This window comes from Sparus aurata, chromosome 17 (assembly GCF_900880675.1).
Source record: "Sparus aurata chromosome 17, fSpaAur1.1, whole genome shotgun sequence".
Taxonomy (NCBI): domain Eukaryota; kingdom Metazoa; phylum Chordata; class Actinopteri; order Spariformes; family Sparidae; genus Sparus; species Sparus aurata.
In genome coordinates this window covers 12,470,506-12,490,607 of record NC_044203.1, presented here as the reverse complement: position 1 = coordinate 12,490,607, position 20,102 = coordinate 12,470,506, and the positions used below count along the sequence as shown (strand labels likewise).

The following is a 20,102-nucleotide window of genomic DNA, read 5'->3' as shown; positions in this document are numbered from 1 at the left end:
GGACATGATAAGTTCAGAAGAAAAGAACATTTAAAGGGAAAATTGTTAATTTTGTGATTATTGCAGTCATTTTTACACATATAGCAGCAGAGACTGTGGGACCCCAACAACAAGAAAGTAAAGCCAATTACCAGTACACAGGGGTTAAAAAGCTGATAGTCTTCAAGATTATAATTGTTATTTAGTGACTTTAAAAATGACTTTTCATTGGTCGAGCCAGTGGGAGTTACGGCTGTATTTACCTGTATGGGATCTCATATGGGTGCGCAGGTGGCTGGGCTGATTGAAACTCTTCCCGCACTCATGACAGAAATACAGTCCATGCCGCATGAGAGACCTCAGCATCGCTGATCACACACAGGAGAGAGAGACACACACAATTAGCACACACAGCGCTGAAGAGCAAAGCAACAGAACATCACAAGTTTAACGGTGGACAGACAGGGGGACAGTATCATAATTATGGGGTGTGCTGTCAGCAGATACATCTGTGTTAAAGAATAAGTTCATCCACATTCAGCCACAAGCTGACGGACAGTCAGGTGAAGTCTGGCAACATTCTCATAAACAACTGAAGTAGATGGGGACTTGTTCTGAAATGTAAAAAAACACTGTGGGGGGGGGGGGAATGGTACCATACAGCTCATTGAGCATAATCCAAGTCTCCAGAAGCCCAGTGATCCCAACTGGATTAGAAAAAATGTCATTTAAAACCCTTTTAAAGCCAAAATATTCCCTATAGCTGCAGAGCTCAAAGTGTCAGTGCACCCTGTCTGAAGATGGTGCTTGAGCTCTACCATGCGTAAAGAGTGTAAACTACTCTACTCTAGTTCAGTTGTTCAGGAGAATGCTGCAACTCTGTTTTGCTGTAAAGCTCCAGAAATGTTTTGCGGACTAAGAAAACTTTCCATTGACATGGTGGGTGAGTATATAATGACTGGATCTTTATATCGGAGTGAACTTATCCTTTAACGCAGCTCTACCTGCTCACAGTACATCGCATGATTTTGATATTGTACCCCTGCTTTTGAGGGTCATACTTGTTGAAATCATGTTTTACTGCTCAGTAGGTGAGTTGAACCAACTGTTTTCATGTCGATTCCTTGCGCAAACTTTGTACGACTTTCTGGCTGGACCAATTTCTATCATTTATACTGTTTTGTGAAACCGATCTTGAACAGGTGTTAGCTGTTTTTTTTTTTTTATTTCTGAACAACTCTCTTGAGAAAATGCAACTGAAACACGAGCACTTTTGGCATTTCATATACCAAAAGACGGTTCCCGGTTTAAAATATTTCTTGAATGTATTTAGTTACATGTTCAAAGGCCAATGTGTCCTAAAATCTAAGATGCTTTCAAATCCTATGTGAGATTACACATGTGACTTTTTCTGAGAAGAGTGGTGGAAAAGGTGGACATCAGCATCAGTTTATTCCAAGGCAGAAGACATTTCCACGTGGGAGTGTTTGCGGCGATTGAATGAAGACGTAAAGGTCAGTAACGGGCAGAGAGAGAGTAGGAGCGCATAAGCGCAGTGCGTGGCTGGAGCGGTGGAGGTAGGCAGCGTCAGTAGTGGACTCGCGCAGGCATCATTAGTATGTCTAATGTGTCATTATGAGCGGCTAGCTCCAGGGGCTGGACTGCAGCTGTCACACAGCATCATCTCAGCGGCTGACAGCCAGACACACACAGCACACACACACACCGCATAAATTACAGGCAATTAAAACGCCCCGGCTGTGATGTGCCCGCTCCGCTGCCCGTGTGTCACATGTCAGGTGTGTGTGGCTGCATGTGTGTGTGTGTGTTTCAAGAGTTGAACTTATGTGTGTTTGGTCCAAGGGAGGAAAGTGAGGCACAGGCTACATTAACACACACACACACACACACACACACACACACACACACACACACACACACACACACACACACAAACATACACAAGACATGTTCATGTCTTTACACGGCAAAAAGGAGGAACTTGTTGAATCTTGATGACTTCAAAACTCCTAAATCCTGTTAGAAGTTTTTTTTCTTAAATAGTACATCAATTTAGTAATACAACAGCTGGATTAAGTTAAACAGAATGTAATGTACAGTATTATTACACAACATTTCACTAAAGAGCCTGATATGAAAAATTGGAACTTTACATAAAAATCCTGACTCTCGTGATTTGAAAGCCACCTCATTATTCCTGGACAACACATCTTGTGCGCTTTTTTCTAATGCTATAAATATATCATAACAAGAGCATAACTGAGTTAATTGCATGTAAACAAAATTATATTAATTATTTCAAAATGTAATCTTATTGCTAGAGCTAGACCAGTCAATCAGTCAGGTCAGCACTGACAAGTTAACAGTAACTATATAAGTCAAAATGACCAAAATCCAGACTGTCTGATAAACATACATATACAGGGCTCCAGACTTACTTTTACACTTGTTGCACTGGTAAGCCTACAATAGCCTACAGTTTAATTAATTGTCATAACACATTGTGTAAATGATTGTAAACAGGATGAAAGTTGCAAAAAAATGTTCACGTTCAAATCTTCATGTAAACCACGGCACGCGCAGCAAGAAGTCGCTTATAGCCTCAGTTGTTTTAACAAAAGTTACAAAGTGCTGATGCCCCCGAAAAAAACCCTCAATGAACAAATCAAACTCAAAAACTTTTAAAACAGTCTTAAGACTTAAGTGTCTTCCAAAGTGTCTTACTTATATGTGTAGTGCTTGTAGAACTGCTTTGTCTTTTGTTGTTTTGTTTGTTAAAAAATACTTTCTGCATGTTTTTGATCTGACTTACTAAATTTAGGGTGACCAATGACAATGTTAACTCACAACTGCAAGATGTTCAGGCCCATGTGCGACCAAAACAGTTCACGTCGATCTGATCTGACAAAAAAAAAAAAAAAAAAAATCACGATCTTTATCTGTAACTGCCTCAAACACCCAATTCCAGTTGGGTTTTAATTTTCCAATGCTACATGGATTTTTATTGCGAGACCACTTTAAAAACAAAATGAAGGCCCGGCAAAACTGGGCAATTTCACACACACTTAATGAGAGTTCTAAAACTATAATGAGGCCGTATAAGAAAAATGCCACGAGGAAATTAATTGTTAAGGGACATGAAGCCCGACTGTGTCTTGGCAGTAGATGGAATGCATACCGAGTGGCCAAACGAGTGGCCTCTTAGCATAAAGAAACCTGTTGTCATATGCTGAAGTAAACTGGAATGTCATATTACATTTATTTCATTTATTTAATTTAGATCAGACCCATCAGTCACGTTGTAATCATGTTTCTCATGTCCTGGTGTGCGTGTAATGGTGTAGCAGCGAGAGGTAAAAAGCATTTAGAGATGTCTGGATCCGATGACACTTTGACCACTACACACACACACACACACACACACACACATGCACTCCTGTGACCTCTCTTGCTGACAGATAACAGGCCTGGGGGTCTGGGGGTACTTTCGTCGAGGGGGACATTTGGTGCACAAGCCCCCAGTCGACGCATCAACATGACACTGTGGCTGGTACATACCTGGGCAGTGCCCGATAGTTGTGTGTGTGTTTGTGTGTGCGTGTGGCAAATGAGGGAGCGCGGGGGGGTGGGTGTGTTGGAGGGACGTGGCAGGACAAGGAGGACAGGGAGGCGGAGGAGGTGACAGAGAGTGTCTCTGGCAGCCCGACTGCTGGCCTCTGGATACTCTACTTCTACTGTGGGCCGCCAGCCCTTCTCACTGATGCACTAATGAAAGACAAGACAGAGCTGGACGGAGAGCACAGGCAGACACACATATTACAGAGGGAAACGGGAGAAAGACTAAGTTGCTCAAAAAAGGTCACTTTATAGCATGTGACTCAAAGGGCTAAGGCAGAACGTGACGATATGCGCCTGGACGGGTGACAGCGATGTCATGCGTCTGCTCTGGGGCTGTTGTCTTTGACCCCTGGCTCCGTACAGCCCCACTTGACCTTAGAGACACAACCGAAAATGGGCAAATAATGCGGATGTTCGGTAATGACCATTTCCAAAGCAGCTGGTGGGGTAATTATTCTGTCTCATCTCTCTCTTTGCCTCTTATGTTCCCTCTCTCTCTGTTTCGCCTCGCTCCGTTCGCATCTGTGCGAGCCTCTCGTCAGGCGGAGCTGTGACCTAAACAGTTTGTGACAGCTTTCTGGGAGAGTGGAGCTGGAGACCAGGCATGCCTCGCAGACCTGAGAGTAGCAAAGGTTCTCTCACGTCTTTCACAGTAAAAAAAAGAAAAAAGAAAAACACATACACGTACACATGCACACACTCGCCTTTTGCATTTAAAAACATGAGCACATATGGACACACATGCACAGACACACACGCTGCCCCAGATACAGCCTTTTAACATATCGCACAAACACGCAACGCACGCATGCGTGTGCGCCCATTTAATGGATCCCCTCTTCATTATTCAAAACCTTGTCAGAATCATTCAGAATATGTGTCTGTCAATCATTTTCTGCCAGATGGCAAGTTAGCATGAGAGCGAGAGAGAGAGAGAGTCGGTGTATGTTAGGGAGGATAAATATGTCCACCTGACTGAATATGGTTCATAAAACCCTGATTCCATAAAATGTTAGGGCGCTGAATGTGATAATTTGATAACCTTTTTTTTTTTTATACTCAGCTGAAAACTGGACAAACACAACATATTTAATGTTCTACCTCACCTTTGTAAATATTTGTTTATTCCGCATCAATGTCAGCAACTAGTTTTAATCAATTTCGGTTAGAGGCAACAAAGACTGGGAAAGATATCAAATGCTCAAAAAAAAACAAAAAACAGCTGTTTGGACTCGACAGGCAAACAAGTTCATTGATAGGTGATAGTATCATGATTGGGTCTGAAAGGAGCATCCTTCAAAGGGTCAGGAACACTTTCTGTAAACTGTTCATTTGCAAATGTTTGCATTCTCTTGGCATTTATGTTCTCAACTTCTTTGGAATCATGATTTTACGACATGAAAGGGTTAAAATCCAAAAGTTTTACAAGTGCAGTGTGTTTACAGGGGAGTACTACTGCATATGTCAAAAAAAAGGAGTATAAAGTCTTTTTTGGCGCCAGAGGAAGCTGTATGTCCTGTTAAATTGCCTATGGTGATGTCACTTAGTGGCGAAGTTGCATTGCGAGTCAGGTTGACACTAGGTTTAAAAAACAAATGATCAAAATCGATACAACAGAACCAGATAAATCCTTTTCTGCATTCTACACATTCTTCTTCCTTTTTTGTCAACCTGGAGCCTACGTTACCCATGATGCAACATAGCCATTGAGCGACATCACTGGATGCAATGTATCAGATTATTATCAGATGTAAAACTGGTAGTTACCCTTGGATTTGTGTGACCGTGGGTGACTTTTCCCCCGGTTTAATTCAACTCATAACAGCTGAAAACACAATGCTCAGTCACCAGAAAACATTTCTCTTCAACTCCTGACATTTGGCATTTGCTCCAAAGCAAAGACCCTCTGGGCATTTTGTATGTGAGCCGATGAGGGACTTTTCCAAGAAATGGCAATAAAAGATTTAAAGTGCTTGCAGTATGTCAATCAAGGATCGCTCCCTACCTGTGGGATCCAGCATGGCATTGGCAGCACCCCAGCGGTGATAGAGGTTGGCCAGTTCATGGGGGCTGTAGTTTTTGAGGAAGCTGAGGATGTCTGATGGCATCTCCGGCGTCTCTGCGATTGGCTCCTGCTTCGCATCTCCACGGGCCTCTGAAGGCAAAGAAGAAGAGGAGGGAGGGGAATTCAGGAGAGTGCCTCCATGTGCCTGGGAGGCTCCGTAGTTGAGTCCTGCTGCGGAGCTGTGGGTGATGGCGCTGGGCCTCGAAGCGTTAGCCCGGCTCTGGCTGTGGGAGTTGGGGAGCGGCTGATGAGGGGAACCCCGAGCTCGGCTGTACTCTGCGAGGCCGTGTTTGCTGGACAGCATGAAGCCCAAGCCCTCTTGAGGCATCATGTAGCGGTCAGCGATCCGGGATGCTGTAGCAGAGCTGGGGCTTGGGGCTGAGGAACGTGAGAGGGCACTGCTCTTCTCCAAGGAGCTGGAGGAAGAGCCTCCCCGGGGGTAAATATCTGCTTTGGGTCTGAAGCGGGGCTGCTGACTCTGGTCCTCCACGGGCCTGACGCTGCTGCTGCTGCTGCTGCTGCTGGCGCTGCTGCTGGCGCCGCTGCTGGTGCTGCTGCTGCTCGGCCGGACAGGGACTCTCCCAGCTTGGTTGCCTGAGGTTGATGAAGAGCCCCTGGAGAACGACGACGAGGGAGTAGAGGAGGATGATGATGGTATGGCTGCATGGCTAGCTGGCTTGCTCTTCTTAATAACCTCGCTGGGGTAGGTCGGGGGCCGGGTGCGTTGAGCCCGCATCAGTGGAGGCAGCGGTGGACACTCCTTTCCCTCCAGAACCGGCGGGGGACCAGTGCGTCTCCTCGAGGATAACAAGCTGTCCCTGGAGCTCTTGGAGCTGTTCTTCAGGGCCCATTTAGGAGCAAGATTGGAGCTACTGCTGTTGATGCGGTGAGCCACAGTCTGGTGCATCCAGAGCACCTCTGGGTAGCGGGTGGAGTGAGAGCAAAAGGAGCACTTGTGGCTGGGGAGGCTCTTCTTGTCCAGGCTGAAGGAGGTTACACCCCTGCAGCCCTCAGATCTAACGCACAGATCAACAGGGGCCATGCTTGGATCGAGTGGGGAGGAGCAAGCCGAACGGTAAGCAGGAGGGGACGCAGAGCTGTTCAACCCTTGGAGAAGGGCTTTCTTCAGCTTGGGATAACCACTGGGGGTGCCTCTGTCTGCGCTGGAGCTGGGGCTGGGGCTGGGAATGGGACTGTGTCTATCCTCGGGGGCGGCCGGGTGTTGGACACGTACATGAGTCAAATAGGCCTTCAGCTCTGCGGTGACAAAGTCGCAAAGGCTGCAGATGTAGGGTTTGTCATCTGTGGGGAAAAGAAACGACAATATAAAGGTCAATCGCTGCCGAGAAATCATGTAGATGACACTCTTCTCTACTACCAGCTGTGAGTCTGAGCTCATTACACCTGTTCCAGATTCACATTGTTCCATCCTGATGTAGTTCTGGTGAACGGCCACCAGGCTGCAGTGTTGGGCAGCGTTTCCCACATCTCCTCTTTACATTTTACAAGCAAACGTGTCCTTTAGTACAATTATTACTTCTAATATCAAGACAAATTTAAACAATACGTGAAGGCATCATATCAGATACGGTTTCATGGAGTTGATATTTGTCCACTGGGACCCTATAATTGATAGGATTTCTCTGAAGGTTATGATGTTCAGATGTTAGATGTTTAGATGTTAAAATGATGCCAGAAGAGGTTTTGATTCATCTTTATGATAATTGTTGGGATGTGTTACAGTCCATATGATGTAAAGAAAAATGTGTTACATCACAAATTACCACAGAGATGAATGTGTAATTTACCTATACGTAAGGCTGTATATAAGTTACCTGTAAGTATAGTTGAGTATATTTAAACAAGAATACTTTTGATACCTAAGTACGTTTATCATCAGATACTTTAAGACTTAACGTGGTATGTTTTTGTAAGGCTTCTGTGCTGTGACTGCACTGAAGGCACATCTGTTAACCGTACTAAGTCAACGTTGCCGATTCCCGAAGTGCAGCTCTATAAATTCCCCACAAGGTGGCGCTCGTGACCTGTCTTTCTCTTGAAGTGAATTCCACTAATGTCACTGGAAAACACATCTTCAGTGTTCAATGTCAGGAATGTAGAAAATAAGAATACAAATTAAAATCGTAATTATGGTAGTAGCAGTAGCTGATTAAAGGCATCAAAAAGGGAAAATCCCATTACTGGAATTCATAAACCACATTAGACTCGCATGCAGTACATACACACGCTGAGGTCCAGCACATTACTTTCAGTAAGAAGCACATTATGGTTCTCTCCGCTACCCCCTCCTCTTTTTCACAATAACACCAGTAACCTGCCATCTGTTTTTCATTTGGCTTCCTGTTGGCAACACTGGCCAACACACACAGCTCAGACTCTGCCAGGGTGAAGCTTTGGGGCTGGGCAGTTCAGCAGAGAAGGTGGAAAGAATGATGTATCTTCTTTATTGGTATTTCATTAATCAATTATATGCCAGTTAGGGTCAAATGAAATGAAGAAAGTACTTGAATACCGCGACTGTCGGTAGCTTTTCATGCAGAATATTCTTATTCCCCTAAAATCGAAGGCGATTAAGACAAATGATGCCATTGCACTGACTGACTGTCACTGCAGCAAATCACGTTCTGTAAAGGAAGGCGGAGTAAACAAGATGCAAAATGTATCCTTGAAACTAACACGGCCACTATCTAAACTATCCATGAAGCCAGGCCACTGAAAACCTACAAAAGCAACCTCAATTTCACACTTGCATTGAGCTGTTGAAAAGAATGCACAGACGTCAGCTCTCACCAGGAGCGAAACTGGACTGAAAAATGCAGAGTGCGAAGCTTTAATACCAGCTGTGTGAATGTTTTTTTTATTCGTACCTATGCTTGCACAATAAAGACCACAAAGGAAAAAGCTACCAATCCCTAACTACCTACACTATATATACATTATACACCTGCCATGTTAGCATGCGCACGTAGGCTGTCACCTCTCATTTGCATTCCCAAAAAGTAGCTAAACGGCTGTAAAGGACATCGGTGTTTGCGACTAGGCTGTCCTCTGAGTGTCTCTTTCCCCACTGCCTGCATCCCTCTCCATCAGGAGGTGACTCTATAAATAACCAATCCCTCAGACATCAGGCAGCCTGGCTGGCTCAATGGTAAGAGGAGTGGATGAGAGACAGTGGGAGTGTCACAGGAGGCAACCATAGAGATTAGGAAAGAGTCAGAGGGGACCGAGAGGAAAGCTACAGAGCAAACGGATGGGTTGATGGATGGATTTAAGCCGTATGGTAAATGCTGAATCTGTAAAACAATTTGTTTTTTTAATTGGCTTTGTCAAAAATTGTAATAACATCCATCAAATATTATTGATCTTATCTATTTCAGGTTTTATATTAGGTGTATTACATACACTTGCATATAATGCATGCATAAAAGCTAAAAAGATCTCGCGTCCTGATTGCAATTCCTGAAACCAGACACCAGGATGCAAATGTTTTGGGAGAGGGTGAATACTATACAGTGCATTTAATACTCTAAAGGAAGGTAACGACACCTTAAACTGCTGGAGTACGGCCCTGTTAGGATGTTTCATAACCAACAATTACCTCTTATACAATAACAAACATGAGTGAGGAGTGAGAGGAAACATGCAGACAGATTTTCATGAGAAGGACATGAAAAGGAGAGCAAAGAACATATTCACACACAGATAAGGGGGGTGAGGGGAATTTCCTGAGACAGGAAGACCTGAAATAGCGCACAGCTCGATCAGGCCTGAAGAAATGTTGCAGCTATTTTTGAATGTCTGTACTAACAGGGAGGGATGAGAGCAATCACTACAATTCTTAGCTATCCACCATCCTAACCTGTACACATGAGTGTTTTCAGGGAGTTTGAATGGTTGAAAGACAAAGGCCAGAGAGCTGTGGAGCAGGAATCCTTCCCTTTACCATATTTCACTCATGATTATGGGTGTTTTGACCCTCGCATGGGTAGTTTTCCTTTTTTTTTTTTTTTTCTTTTTTTGCTCTGCAGTGTTTATTGGTTGTGGAGGTGAAAAAATGATAGGCATTCCAAAAATGCCCTCTCCTCTGCTGACATGCCACTGAAAAGAACAACGTTTCACTTAACGTTAGCTTTATTGCTCTGTGATACAAATTAAATGCACTCTTGTAAACAGAATTTTCAACGGCCATTAAAGTTTATTGACTATAGTTGATAGTATGTTTGTGCAACACTCCATAAAAGAGCTGCAGGCTGATGTAATTTTGCCATTTTTCCACATGGGGGCTCCAGCTCCCGCTCCAAAGAGCCTGATGAGCTGAGGAGCTGCACCTACACAAAGCACATTTCATCAACAGATGTTTACTACAGAGTGACACAGTCAGAGGCCTTCGAGTGGGTGGCTTGAAAAGGGCTACAGTCATTTCTGCCGCTAAAAATCCTTTAGAGTGTGTCTCTACTGGTGAACTTATGTGAATACTGTTCATTTACTTTAATAGCGGTTACATTTTCCTATATGCTGGAAAGTTGAGCCAGTATCGTAAAAATAGACAAGTATGATACTGAGGTGGCAATGGTGGTCACAAGCAACGCCCGAAGCAGTAACAAAGAAACACTCCATTGGTTATATGTCAATTGCATTTCGATCGCCTATTTTGATAATCTATTTATCATTTCTTACTTATATGGCAGTACAGTGAATATACATGGTCGTTGGGCAAAACAACATTTGTGGACCACCATTGTGGTTTTTGATTTTTTTTTGTTTTCACCATTTTCTGAAATTTCATGGATTAAAAATCTAAATCTATTAATCGAGAAAACAGTATACAGATGAATAGATATTTGAAAATAATCATTAGCCGCAGCCTTAATCTTTAGCTCGATGACAAACAATTGTTTGTGGTCTAAGGTTCCAATTTCTCTGATAGCTGATTGTTGAGTCTCATTTCCAACTCGACAAATACTGACACTTTGGCTTAGGCAGGCCCAACCTACCAACCCAAAGCGTCAGTATTTGACGAGCTGGGAATGAGACTCAATAATCAACCATCTTAGAAATTGGACCTTGGACCATAATCACTACAACAATTTTAACCTAATTCATGCTGAATATGCACCAGAAAGTTTCGGGATCACTAAGATTTACTACCAATCAAACTTAAGCTCATTGATTGCTCCTTTAAGTAAGGATGGTCATTTTGAATCAAAGTATAAGAAAAACACCACAAACAAGATGAAATAATTAGAAAAAGGCAGAAGTTTCCGACTTACCTGATATCTCTCCAGAGTTTGCGGTTCCCATCTCTGAGGCCTGGTCTCCAAGGGCTGAGGCTGGTGGAGAGTCTCCATACCCTGGGGTGCTGGGCCGGCTAGGGGAGACTGACTCTGGATCACTGGTCGAGGCCCATCTGTCATCTCTTGAATTTCTCTCCTTGTCTCCCACAGATGCCCTAACTCCATCCTTTCTGTGGACCCGCTGGTGGACGATCATCTGGTGACGACTGCGGAACACCTTCCCGCACTCAAAGCACTCGTTGGACTTGGAGGGAGCTTGCGACTGCGACGATCGCCGCCTGTCCTGGCGAGACGAAGGCCGGTACTCTGAGTCACTGAGGCTCTCTGGTGTCCGGTCCCCTGAAGAAGCCTGGCTTCCCAAACCTGAGCTGCTGCGTCGCCCTGAGCTGCGTTTTTCTTGACCTTGCAGAACATAACGGCTGCTCTCCTTCTCGAAAACCACAGCTGCTTCAGCAAGGGCCTCCTCCCCCATACTTCCTCCCCCATAGGAGGCCTTGTAACTTGGCTCCACTGGCTCAACAACCCTTCCTTTAGTAGCTAATTGCCAGGCCTGGTAGCTGCAAACTGGATCTAGCTCTGGGATTCTTTGCCCTAGCATCTTCTTCTCGGTCTCCTCCTCTTCGTCCAGCGTCTTTTCCCCAACAGGTTGGAGGTTTAAGTAGTCAAGGTAACGTCTCTTAGCAGCAGGTGAGTCCTCGTCATCACAGAGTCTAGATTGGTTTTGGGATTTCCTGCCAAAGCTGACGCTGTGGACTTTTTCATGGGCCCTCAGGCTGTCTCTGTTGTGGAACAGGTTCCCACATTTGGAACACATTTGATAGGTGGATGTAGGAGTGCAAGTGACAGTCTCAGGATCCTGGGCGACATCATTGATGGTGGCTGGTTGCTCAGCTGACTCTGCTTTTGATCTGGACCTGGATTTGGTGTTGTGTGTTTTCATGTGCGATTTCAGAAACCAAGCTTCGCGGAACCGTCGTCCACAGATACGACAGCAGTGGTCCAAGATCCCTGCGTGTTTCTTCATGTGTGACTTCAGGAACCAGGCCTGGGTAAAGACTTGGCCACAGGTCTCACATGGGAAGGTCCCATCACTCAACTGGGGTTGGGGGGCTTCAGCTTCGGTGACAGCCTCTTCCTTAACAGTGGTGTCATCCTCTGTGTCTGCAGTTATGTGGACCTTTTCAATGTGGCTGAGGAGCTGGTCCTCTCGCAAAGCCTCGTAACCACACAGACGGCAACAGTAAGGCCTCTGGTCAGTAAACGACTTCTCTCTCTTCATGCTCCTCCCAGGCACTTTCCTCCGACTCTCCTCACCACTGTCCCCATTGATCACCCGGTTACAGGCTGAGCTGCTCTTGGTTGGACTTGTTCCTCCATCGAGACCCTCCGAAACACTCATCTCCTCCTCCTCTGCCCCACCCTCTTCATCATCATTGGAGTGATGGCTAGAGAGAGTGCCAAGTTTGTGGCTGCGAATGTGAACTTTGAGGTTGCCCTTCTGAGATGCCCTGTGGTCACAATAGGGGCATTTGTATGGGCGTGCACCTGTGTGGCGTCTCATATGCTGCGAGAAAGAGCTGAAGAATGGGAAGCTGCGTCCACAGATGTTGCAGTCAAATGCCCCGGGGATTTTATCATCCTCACCCTCAACCTCATTTCCAGGGCTGACCTCGTCTCCAATTAGCTTTTCTTTCTGACCTACCGCCTGGGTCTCCATCATCTCCACACCGTCTCTAGGATTCATTGCACGAACAGGACTACCCGGTCTATCTGGCCTTTCGCAAGCTCAATAAAACTTGAAACTACTGCTATCTGCAGTTGCACATCTAGGGAAGTCTAGTGGGCCTTTGTTGGTCAGTTAAAATGCTATCTGTCTTCAATCATCCAGAGATCAAGCTGCTTACACAGCAGCTCATTTAGCACTCTCCAGTTACTGGGCGCAACACCATCTATCCATCTTCATCTAGCACTGTCAGTGAATAAGTGGCTCAAACTATCTGCCTGCCACTGGCACTGTAGAAAGCAATGTATGTTGCTTTAGCATTTATTTAGACACACGTAGTAAAATGTAAGCTCATTCAGGCTGAGTTTTAAGAGACTCTTGTCAAAAATGATGTGGAGGTTTACACTCAATTCCACGTCACCATAGCCTCAGTGGACAAAAGTTCAGAGTGGTCTTCTCATCAGGGTAGCTAATCTACCACACTTCTTGTCTTCATTTTACTGGCTTCTCTCCATTGTCCTCCGTTTTTTAAGCACATTAGCAGCTTCCAGGTCATATAGCGTTGGTGTCGGCCTCCATGCACTGCACACCACTCACCTGAGAATGAAGGACAGACAGGAAGTGGGGACGAGGGTGAGAAAAGAGAAAATACAAAAGGAACACGTAAGCATTTCAAAGGCACCCTTAGTTTTCAGAGACACTTGCTGTTAGCAGACACAGATAAGCCAGCTACAGAGGGTATTGTAGTAAGTGTAGGCCCATGTCATAAGGTAGCTCTGGACAATGTTTGTGTAGTAGCTGACACACAAGCAAATAGGGATAACTTCTCTGAGGTTGAATTGACCCACATCACTAAAAAATCAAGTGCAGGTGGGTTGTCATCATGTATACGGTCCATTATGTGTCTGTAGCACCACCATGTTCGTGTATGCATGTGTTGTGGTTGTGCATGAGTCGCGCAGGGCTCGGGGGGCTCTGACGCCACACTGGCTGAGTCGACACTTTACACAATCAGGGTGGGTGGTGGGAGGGGGTGGCTGGTGCCTGTGTTCACATCAGCAAGATCAGCAGTGCCACCATATTCCCTCCCCGTACGGGCCTCACGCACCCGCCTCAACTGACACTATCACATGACAGGGATCTTAAGTACACAACAGGAAGTGGCTCTTCAGACAGTTTGCTTTGCTCTATTTCTCAAACTGGAGTTGAACGGGGTCAGGGATAGAGTCAAACAGAAAGAGAAAGAGAGAGAGGGTGACAGCAAAAGAAAGATATTGACTTTCAAACAGTGTTGGCTAATTTCATACTGCAAGAAAAGGTTTCATAAATTGCACCTTTGACATATTTTGTGCTTGATTGCTGCTGTTTTGAAAATCTTAAAATCCTGCTGTACCGTGTATGCACACATTAAAATCAAAACATTTCTTTTATGACCTATTATTATATCCCGCTGAAAAGTCCAAATCTTTCAAGAATCACATCTTTATTCTTTTCTCCCCCAGTGAGCTCATTGATAACTGCATGAAAGGAGACCCCCGTCTGCTATAACTTTGTTGATCAAACTGACACAGTTTTTACTGGGGTATTAATTTCAGCAGATGCTGGAGCCTGCAAGTGTGGACTATATGAAATGTGACTGACAGCATTATTACAGGCTATTATATAAAGTGCCAGAGCCCATAAGCTGAGTTACTGCCAGCCTCTAATTATAAGTGGATAATTGATCATAATCACAAGAGGATAAGGTGGTGGAGGAGGGAAGTTAGCACAAGAACAATCATATGTCTTAAACTCTCGCCCTGAAAATGACTACCCTGCGCCAGAGCCACCTATCTATCTGCGATGATTTATGCTATTGAAATCAGTGCGGCCTCAATGGTTCCCCGTGCTTCTTTCTGGAGTGCTTACTAAGCTACAGCTTCCAGCTAACAAGCACATCACTGTTCCAGACAAAAGTGCAGCTGTGGCTGACATTATTTTGACACCAAATGTACTTTCCAGTCTATGATGTACAAGGCTTTATCAGTGTTGATCTAAAAAAAAAAATGGATCTCTATTCCTCCTTGCGTTTGATAACTCTTTCAGATTTTTTGCCATACAAGATGTGTAGATGGCAGTGACTGAAATATCTCTAAAACTACTGCATGGATTGCCTAAAGATTTTCTACATACGTTCATGTTCCCCAGTGGATTAATTCTGATAACTTTGGTGATCTTCTGACTTTTGATCTAGTGTCATAAGCAACTAAAAGTTAAGTATCTCAACATATACTTGTTGGATTGCAGAGAATTGTGTGGAGACCCGAACAGGTCCCACAGGATGACACCAAAAGCGATGCCTGGTTTATCCTCTAGCACCACTCTGAGGTTTACATTTTTCCAGTTTTAAGGGAAATATCTCTACATCTACTACATGGGTTGCCATAACATTTTCTACATACATTCTTGTTCCCCAATGGATGAACATTTATGTTGATCCCTAGATTTTTTTATTGTTGCCAGCAAGAGGCTCTAGGTTTTCATTGATTCTGTGACATTTCTTAACATCTACTTAATGGATTGGCACATAATTTGACAGGGAGATTCATAGGTCCCACAGAATGAAGCCTAAAGACTTCGGTGATGCTTGACTTATCCTGTGGTGCCTCTTCAAGGGTTCACATTTGTGGTTTTAAGTGGTTTTCTTCTCAAAACTTCAATTTGTTGCATATTTTGAAGAGCCCACTATCAGCCATGCACTGGTAACAAGCACAAGTGCTTAGTAGATTAGCTTCACTCGCCAGCCACAAAAACAACGGTAATCAACTACGTGGCTAGTCAAAAATTAACATTCACTTGTCATCTTGCCTGTGTACTAAAAGTTAATTTTGCACCCTGGTCTCCATTTGAAAGAATAAAGATAAAGGGAAGTAGTCATAAACTTGATAAAGCAATACAAAAAGGACCAACAAAGCTTCAGTCCATCCATCCTAGGTAGTTTTCCCCTCCATCTGTTCCATCTGCTCCCTGTCTCCACATCCTAATGTTACTCATTAATACAGTTCCTACAGTTCTGGCGCTAAAAACAGAGGATAATAATCTTATTTCCTATTAAATGGCCTTGCTGATTGGGGGTCAGGGGGGCTGGGGAGGGGTTGGGGCTATTCAACAGTAAGCCTGTCATCCACCAGACCGTCGCATGTGCAAATTGAAATGTAATAAGATTATCCCCCAGAAGGGAAACAATGCAGGCTCCTTGCCATTGAAGCACGGGGGGGGGGGGGGGGAGACGACAAATTGGCTTAAGGAGGGAGAAAACTGTCCAGGAGAGACCAGACGAGATTACTGATCATCGAAGTCATCAAAAAACAGAGAAGGGGCATCAAAGCACTGTTAAAGGCCAATGTGGTCATAAAAGGATGCGGTGTCATCCTGAAGCTATTGCAGGAAACAGTCCACTATGTAAGTCCTGACTGTCATTGACATCCTCCAGTTAATTAACCTCTCTTTCCAACACAAACACACACACACACACACACAAGGATTAATCAGACTGGAGATAGTGAGTAGCTATAACTGGAACTGAAATTGGTGTTTAATTTCTTAGTTTGATGTGTTTAAGTATTGTTTTCGAATTGTTTTTCGAATTGTTTTTCCCACAAAGAAAGTCTCACCCTAGCTGGGAACGTCATTAGTCTGACATTAGACATGCCACTTTAGCTCCCCTACCATGAGTCACTGGGAGTGAGTATAGGCCTACGCTCAGCTGATAATGACTGCAGTGTCAAACAAAAACCAACTGTTCTCTTTTTTTTGCCTCCTTCCCTGCACACTCAACCTCTGCTGTTCTGCTTTCTGAACGCTGAACCATAGAGGTTAAGGTCCGGCAAGAGGAGGAAATCCACTCGTATTTTCCCATCCGTTCGCAACCTCCTCAGAGCAGCCTGGCTATTTCTGTTCCCCGAGACTCCTGAGGTTCGCATCTGGAGAGAATCTCGAAACAAACAGTGTCAAACTGTGCACACAAGCCAGCTGAGAACCTGCTTACAGCTGCAAGGCTTTCTGTTTTATGTTTGTTTTCACACATTAGTACTCACAAAACGAGTTTCACTTAAATGCGACCTCTAATGCTTATTTCCTTTTTCCCTTTCTTTCGGTGTTTAATATATTTGTGCATGTAAAATATCTTAAAGGCTAAAAAGGCAGAAATCTATAACTACACATTATACTCCTCTCTCCCACATGAAAACACCGCTCCTGAAACGCCTCATCAGTAGTCCCGCGTTTAATCCCGAGAATTTGTGACATCACGCTGTGTCACCATGTCGCACATTTGCATAAATAATTCCTAAAAGCTAGTTTGGCAAACAAGAACTGATTCTATGCTGCGGATGGCGGTGCTGGCTCGGGTATGTGTGAGCTGACCAATCAGAGCTGACTGAGTATTTGGGAGAGGGGGGCCTTAAAGAGACAGGAGCTAAAATAGAGTGTTTCAGACAGAGGGAGAAAACTAATGTGTTTTTTAGCATTACAGCAGGTAAAACTATTCTAGCAGTAACCCAAACTAAAATGATGACCCTGAAAATGAACATACTATGTCTCCCTTAAAAATGTAATCTTAAATTTAATAACAATACTACCAAGATTCAATGAGTAGGCCAGGTCTGAAGAAACATTTGTTGTTTATCAGAGTTTTTTCTTACTTTTTTAATACAGCAACTCAATAGTAAAAGAAAAGAGTCCAGTTCTTAACAAAGTGTGATTTCATCTTTGCCAGTCATCACTGCAATCAGCTCAGTTGCTCCCTCTAGAGGCCACAAATCCAGCTTGCAGAACACATTTGGTACTATAAAATGCAAAAGAGTAGTCAAATTTTGTTACAAAGTTGAACTACTGCAGTCTGCTATTTAAAGGGCATAGCATTCAAGCAAGGAGTCACATCAACACAAAGGTTAAGCAGGAGGTGCTGAGCCTCACTGTGTTCCCCCTCTGTGATAGAAAACACTGTCACCCAGCCAGGAAGCACCTTCATCATAGCAATCATCTCAGAGGCAGCCATGACACAAATCTCCTGCACCCAAGGGTGCAGAGATTGGCTTTCATAACACACTGACTCACTCACACTGTCACCTTATCACTGATATAATGACTGTAGGTCGTCTTGGTGCGGGACATCCTTCAGCCGTGATGGGGTATGTTTCCCCTCCCACACGGCAGCACAGAGACAAGCATTTGAGTTTTGGAAAAAAAATACACAGTGGGGGGAAAATAAAGAGTGGACCTCTTGTTTAAATGCATACACACACACGCAGGGGGAACTGAGGAATCAAGAAGCAAAACAGAGGGGGCTTTTAATGTTGTCCACACACATCTTTTCAAAGTCTATATGTGGACACTGTGTGCTTTTAACACTGTTTCATACAGGCAGCATTGAGAGCTTAACGACCCATACAGAGAACTGCTCTCACACACACACACACACACACACAAAGACACACACACACACACTGCTTCACGGAGCATAGCATACAGAGAGCACTTTACAAAAAAACCTCGCTATCCTCTGTACAGTTGCTCATAAAGTGGAGACATTCAGTGCTCAGAGCGGGACAGAGGGGATGGTATGGAGTCTTAAACACACACACACACACACACACACACACACACACACACAAAAACACACACACAAACACACGCACAGTGCAGAGGCAGTGTATTCTCAGACCAATCAATAATCCATTATGAACAAACTGCTCTTCACCTCACACCCCGCTCTAAACCGGCAGACAAAGAGGTCTGCTGCGAGCTCCATGATGAAGAGAGGGAGAAGGGGGCGAAGCACAGCTGGATGCACACCCACACACACACCTACAGGCTGTTTGCTAAACACACACACACACACACACACGCTGGAGCTTATGGACTTTTTTTTAAGGTGACAAACGTGTCAGCTGTGGAACAAAAAAAGGAAAAAGGTTTGTGCAAACTTTGTGGTTGCTGGAGAAGGTTCTGCTTCAACTGCTGTTACTTACTGATGATTCAGTTACATCCCATAGATCAAGTACAAGAAGTCAGTTTGCAGCTGAGAGTGGGAAAAAAAGTTCTTCTCTTCTTTTAAGTGCATAAGTAATACAGTAAATATATATTCATGTACACTAAATACATTAAAATACTCTATTTCCTCAGAACTTTACTGTGTTCATGACTCCTGCATTGTCATTACTAAACTGTTAAAACATGTGTGCTTGTTCCAGGTTTCAGTTCTGTACATTACTTGCATATGACCACATCTGGCCATGCATGCACCGGTGATTGGTGCGATGGGACCAGAGAGACTGAATGCAGATGGACGTGCTGCAGCTCAGCATTTTAAGTCAGATTTGGTCCAGTTTAATAGTGAGTGCTTCCTGATTTAAGTGTATTCTGACACTCGACTGTGTCCAAAAGTGACTCACTGACAGCTCATCAAGTTGGAGTTTTGGCGCATGTTTGACCGACTGATCAAGTTTAGCTCATTGGTTCTCATTTTAGTTTTTTAAGCATACACTCACAACACGACTGAGACATCCCAATCGTGAAGATATTCATCGTAGCTTGACTGAGGTCTGGTAGTTCAACCCGAGCTGGATTGGTGAGACTCCTGTCGACTCCAATCGGACTCCCATTTAGGTCTGATCTAGGACCAATTTCGCCTCAATCTACAATCAATTTGGATGCACTTTGGGCTGAGTTGTGTTATAGTCTCGCTCTAGTTTCCCTCTAGTCGGGGTCTGTCTCTGGTCTGTCAGAGCGGGTCATGCTCATAAGCAAGAAGAGCAGTGGGGGGCTCTGTGGCATTGTTGGGGTCTCCAATTCCCATCCTATCCCTAGTTCCATCCCTGCCCCCCCATCTCTTAAACCCAGCCAGAACAATAGAGGGGGTCCACGCTGTCTGTCCCTTCTGAAACCCCCCCCCCCCCCTTCTGATAAATAGGCTGAGAGGCGATCCTGCCTGCCTACTCTATTTGCGTGAGAAGAGCTTTTGGATGAAAAAGACTCAACTGTGTGTGTGTGTGTGTGTGTGTGTGTGTGTGTGTGTGTAGGAAGTGGCGAAGTGGCAGGTGTTTGGGTCAATACTGTCATGTCACATTTCAGTGACCGGTCCATGCTAGTGGGATTACCGGACGGGTCAGGAGGAGAAGGGGCCTGTTCTCAGCCCTGTAGAGTACACTACACACTATGGATTATAATATGGAGTTAGTGATGGAAATATATATTCATATTCAGATTGGTTGGTTTTCAGTTTGACTGGTTTGCACGTGTAAAGTGACTTTTGTGCATTTTCTTGACATCCCTTTTTTTTTCTTTTTTGACTAATGAGTCTACTTGAGTAAAAAAAAAAAAAAAAACACAATCTGTGACC

At 44.3% G+C, this 20,102-nt stretch overlaps 1 protein-coding gene across 5 annotated transcripts in view; it reads right to left on the bottom strand.

The window, feature by feature from the left end:
• The window catches only part of LOC115567011 (zinc finger protein 516-like), a 79,425-nt gene that overhangs the window by 9,479 nt on the left and 49,844 nt on the right, over window positions 1-20,102 (bottom strand). For 4 of the 5 annotated variants that reach the window (XM_030393129.1, XM_030393128.1, XM_030393127.1 and 1 more), the window contains 3 exons: window positions 10,975-13,318; window positions 5,624-6,985; window positions 243-347 (listed from right to left, as the gene is read on the bottom strand). In XM_030393129.1, the coding sequence (XP_030248989.1) occupies window positions 243-347; window positions 5,624-6,985; window positions 10,975-12,742 (3,235 nt within the window). In that variant the 5' untranslated portion in view covers window positions 12,743-13,318. The remainder of the gene's footprint in view (window positions 1-242; window positions 348-5,623; window positions 6,986-10,974; window positions 13,319-20,102) is intronic. The other variant, XM_030393130.1, reaches the window with a different exon arrangement.